The sequence below is a fragment of the Cicer arietinum genome, chromosome 6 (assembly GCF_000331145.2).
Source record: "Cicer arietinum cultivar CDC Frontier isolate Library 1 chromosome 6, Cicar.CDCFrontier_v2.0, whole genome shotgun sequence".
Taxonomy (NCBI): Eukaryota; Viridiplantae; Streptophyta; class Magnoliopsida; order Fabales; family Fabaceae; genus Cicer; species Cicer arietinum.
In genome coordinates, this window is record NC_021165.2 from 55,656,725 (window position 1) to 55,662,330 (window position 5,606).

General features: G+C 32.3%; 1 protein-coding gene across 1 annotated transcript; it reads left to right on the forward strand.

Moving 5' to 3' along the window:
- Window positions 1-3,286: 3,286 nt before the first annotated feature.
- Window positions 3,287-3,862, forward strand: LOC101510892 (uncharacterized). Its single transcript, XM_004514474.1, has 2 exons — window positions 3,287-3,344; window positions 3,432-3,862. Exons 1-2 carry the CDS (start codon window positions 3,287-3,289, stop codon window positions 3,860-3,862), a joined length of 489 nt encoding a protein of 162 aa, XP_004514531.1.
- Window positions 3,863-5,606: the final 1,744 nt, after the last annotated feature.

Here is a 5,606-nt window from a genome sequence, read left to right on the forward strand (position 1 = left end):
TTTAATTTGTTTGTTTTATAAAACTAAGTTATAAGGAATAAGTTAGTTGACAGCTGATTATTGAAAAGTTGATAATTTATAATTAAAAAATTTTAATTGATGAAAATAAATTGTTTGATAAATTTAGTTTTTGTAATTGTAAAATGACATAAAGTATGTAATTATTTAACTTTGAAAATATGTAAATGTATAAATTTAATCTAAAAATCCATAAAAAGTTATTTTAAAAAAATAAATTGTATCTATTTTTTTTCATATGCAAGGTGAACTTATCCCTAAGATAAGAAACAATAGTATCTAATTTTTTTTCTGAAATAGTTTTTACTGATAACATTTAATTAGCCGTTTTACAATTATAAAATTAATAATTGCATTGTTTTCTTTTGATTTGCTTGATTTTGAAATAATTCTTTAGTTTTATTGGACTTGCCTAGGCTCTCTTGCATGAATATTGTTATACCTCTTCAAATCTCTTATTGATGAAAGAGTTGTTGCCACCATCGAATTGATTTATATTAGTTACAATTTGTATCTGAATTGGCACAGAGTTTGTGTTGGAACCAAGTTGGATACTTAGAGTTTTGATGTTAACAAAAATATTTTATGAGAACAATATATTTGACTTCACAGAGTATGAAAAAAGATTCATGTTTTTGAAGACAATCTAAAATAAAATTTGTTTCAAATTTATAATTGAAGAAAGTATTTGACCAAGTTGAAAAGAATATATGGTCAAGAATTGAATAATATATAATTAACATCTAATCAACAATAAGATATGAATTATTTACTTGAAGATTTGATCAAAATTTATCTACAAGAAGATATGAATTATTTACAAGAATAGTTCAATAGAATCAGTCTAAAGAATTTACAAACTCAATCTGAACAAAATATGAACAAAATCAATCTAAAAGAACTGCTCATATTGGATTCAGAAATAAAGAATTGACTAAAGAACATAATATTAAAAAAAAACCTCTTGTTTAGAATTATTTTTGAATAAGATCATTGTTGATCAAGCTAGGAAAGAAGATACAATTCAAAATTAAACAAAGACTAAATTGAAGCCCTAATTTTATCTATAAATAGATATTCAAGGTTGAAGAAGAAGATCATCAAAAAAACAGAAAAGAATAGAAGAACTCAAGCTCAAACTTCCAAATTCATCATAGAGTTCAAAGAGATAAACACTTGTTCGAATGAAAAATATTTTCCAAGTGTTTTTCTTAGAGTGTGATTGTCATTGTTATAATCATCTTGTTAGAAGCAACTACTCACATTCCAAACCGTTGTATTAAAACTCGATAGTGGTGTTAATGTGTCTTCAACAATCTGAGGTTGTCAGATTGTATGGATCAGACTTGACTGGTAGAGTCAAGGTGTGTGTTCTTCAAAAGTTTTGGATTGACAGATTGGCTAGATGATTTGTAATTCAAGATGTTGAATTAGTGGATTAAATCATTACGAGTGAAGGGACTAGATGTAGCCAAGTTAGTGGTGAACCAGGATAAATTATTTGTATCACCTTATTCCTGCCCTCCTTAGTTTTGTTATTGCATCTACTCCAAGTAAATCATCAAGTCTGAACTAGTTTTATCAAATAATAAAAAAATTATCAATCTAGTCAAACACAATTCAACCCCTTTTTCTCATGTTTGCGCTTTCAGTTTATTTCTAGAATTCTAACTCTCACTGATAGGGTATTAAATTTCAAGTCCTATAGCAATTCATGTGTATAAAACCCTTTGATTGATTTACATCAATTTTAGTAACTCACTACTGAGAGGATTTTTCATTTAATCTTTTCTTTTGATGTGTTCTAGGCTTTTTCAAAAATTCTTCGTAATATATTGCCTTTTTTATTCTCTCAGTCGTCTTTCCATATTGATCGATTTCTACTTAAATACTGATAAATGCATCCATCGAAAATGTTATTGTAAGATCCGTAATTTATTTATAGCAATAGTTAGAGCTTACTATCTAAGTGTGTCTTTTGTTGTTTATTATTTTATAGATGAATTTAGTCGGGAGTTTTAAATTTTCACGGACTCTGAATGACACCATTATTTAATCGGGAGTTTTATATATTGACTATAATGAGAATTTGATCTCATTATATTTTTCTAAGCAAAAGAAGAAAAAAAAAATGTTGGATAAAATTTTATTCACAAAAGTTTGAAAAGTTATGATTTGTAGATTTATTATAAAGTTTTTTAAATTAATGAGAAATTTTTCCGTGAACGAAATGCGACTCGTTTAAGAATGAACTTAGTGACTGAACAAGATGACCTGACTTAAATTCAAAAAATATCTAGATATTTTTCTAGGATATTAATATTTTATTGAGGGCTTATTCAAAAAATCTAGATATTTTCTTACTATGTAGTAAGACTTTGTAAGAACCAAAATGAGCCACCTCACTATACTTTTGGACTAGAATGACTTGTGTACGAAGGATTAGATGGAAAATGATGGGTTAGTAAAATATTTTGAAAATATTTCGGAGATCTAGTTAAAATTATTCGTCAGAGAATAATTTAATCAAATTACAAAAGATTATTATCGATAAATATTTTACGACGTTGCACATTACTGTTAAATTTATCTATCAATTGAATTGCAACAAAAATATATATTTTTACTAAAGTAGATATAGGACGAGTCATGTGATTATGACTAAGTGTCATAAAGTAATATTGTGAATTTTAAGATGATATTGTGAATTTTAAAATAGATATTGTGATTACTTGGAGATGTTGAGTATTGGTGGAGGAGCACCAAATTGATGATGGAAGTTGCTCAGGAAGAGATCAACTAGGAAACTTTTCAGATGAAATTTCTGGATAAGTATTTTCCAGCTAGCGCTAGAACAAAGTTGGGTGATGATTTTCTGAAAATCCGTCAAGGTGGTATGATTGTGGGAGAATACGCAGCGAAATTTGAATCGCTGTCACGATATTTCAAATTTTTCCGTATGACCGTTGATGAAGACTTCATGTGTCACCATTTCCAAGATGGGCTAATATATGAAATTCAAGATTATGTACTTCCCTTAGGAATCAAACGATTCCAACCACTAGTAGAAAAGTGTAGAGAGATTGAGGCAATGAAAAACCGTAGGTTGAACCGTGGAAATAACAGTAACTCTACGGGACCAGTTCATTCGAACAATCAAAATTGTAGTCATGGTCAACCTGAGAAAAAACTGTATCATCGTTCCCAAGAAGCTAATCGGGGATAATATCGTCCCACGATTACAGACTCGAGAGATAAACGAAAGGCAATGGGAACTAAACCTTATCGCTATCGTTGTGGGGACCCTGGACATCTTGCTGATAAGTGTACCGAAAAGAGTAATCTATGCTAAAATTTTCAGAAACCAGGACACCTTGCTAAAGATTGTAGGGCATCTAAGTCTGGTGCTTTAGTGGATGCAACTAAAGTCACACGTCCAACCGCTCAAGGGCGAGTTTACCGAATGAATGGTCGAGGGGTCTCTTGTCCGAACGAATCCTTTCAAGGGGAGTGCGAAATCTCATGTAACATTCTAACCGTTCTTTTTTACTCTGGTGCAACACATTCATTCATTTTAATGGATTGTGTGAACCTATTGAAGTTGTATGCCATAACCTTATTGTTTGATTTGTCTGTTACTACTGCTGCTGATAAGACTTTAACTACAAATACAACTTGTATGTATTGTTTTGTAGTTGTGTTAGGTAGGAAGTTTATTGTGAATCTCATTTGCCTGCCTCTTAAGAACCTTGATGTTATCATCGGTATGGATGGGTTGTCATACAATTTTATTTTGTTAGATTGTGGTCGTAAGACTGTAATTTTCCGACCCAGAGCTTTCTGAATTTTTGGCCACACATGAAGTCAGGATCGCTCTTAAGGAGGGAGATAGGGAGATTTTATCCTTAGCTAATGTGGAAGTCACACACAATGCTAAGATATAGGATATGCTAGTAGTTAAAGATTTCCAAGATGTGTTTCCGACGGATGTACCTAGACTACCCCCAATGCGAGAGACTGAGTTTTCTATCGAATTACACCCAGGCATTGTACCCATCTCAATTGTACCCTATCGAATGTCGCCCTCTAAGTTGGCCGAACTTAAGGAGCAACTTGAAGAATTAATGTCGAAACTATTTATTCGACCAAGTGTTTCACCGTGGGGAGCCCCTATCTTGGTAAAGAAGAAGGATGGACGTTCACGACTTTGTGTAGATTACCGGCAACTCAACAAAGCCACTATAAAGAATCGATACCCATTGTCGCGCATCGATGACCTTATGGATGAACTCCAAGGGGCTATGGTATTCTCCAAGATAGATTTGAAATCTGGGTGTAATCAAATTCGAGTTAAGGTGGAAGACATTCCCAAGACGCATTTAGAACTTGTTACGGACATTATGAGTATCTTGTAATGCCATTCAGAGTGACTAATGCACCTGCAATATTTATGGACTATATGAATCGTATCTTCCACCTGTTTTTGGACAAGTTTGTAATGGTATTTATAGACGACATTCTCATTTATTCGAGAAGTCAAGGGGAACACGAGGAGCACTTACATCAAGTTTTATCGGTGTTGCGTGAAAGACAATTGTATGCCAACCTATTAAAATGATAAAGATCTCAAGAGCATGAAGATGATTCATATTTTAATAAATTAGGATAAACTTTATATAGTTTAATTTGGTTTGTATTAATTCTTAGTTTGCTTTGATTTGGAATTGTAATAGTTTTATTATTGATTTAGTTTTTGTTATGTGTAAGTGAAGATACTTTACTTACTTACATTAAGTTTATTTTAGAAAAAAAAAGATGTAAGACTTATATGGGCCTAGAGAATGGTGTCACTTATGACTCATTTAGGTTTAGAGATAGACTTAGTATAAATAAGCATTTGTAATCTCATGGAAGGGCATATTTTGGAATATTGTTTTTGTGAGGCTTTGCTCTCTAGAATTCTTGAAATAATTCATCTTGAACTTATCAAAGTTGTTAACCCTTGTGGCGTTCTTCGTGGTTTATCAATCCTTAGATTGAGGCACCATTTTGTTCTTTGTTTCGTTGTTCAATAATAATCTTGAGTTTCCTTTACATCAAACTCTGATACTCCAATTCTATCAATTTTCATGTTCAGTAGTCTGCGTTCATAACTCGAGTTTTATATACTGGTTTGCGGTGATTCAAAAGCCTAATTCGCGTTTCAGAACGTCATCTTTCACCTCGTTTTGGAATCGCCCGATTCGCAGTGTCGTTTATCGCAGTCTCCAGTTATACGCGATTTTCACTCAAATTTGTAAGTTTCCGACCTAGAACGATCCTTAAAGTAAACCATGGCAATTAGGATCATATCATAAAGTGTGAATTTTGGTTAGAGGAAGTCAATTTTTTGGGGCATGTGATCTCGAATGAGGGAATTGCGGTCGACCCAGCCAAGTTAAGAGCATTTGTGGACTGGAAACGGCCAGAGACTGTTACAGACATTAGAAGTTTTGTTGGATTAGTCGGTTATTATCAGAGATTTATTGAAGATTTTGCTAAGATTGTATCCCCATTAACCCAACTTACAAGAAAGGACCAACCGTTTG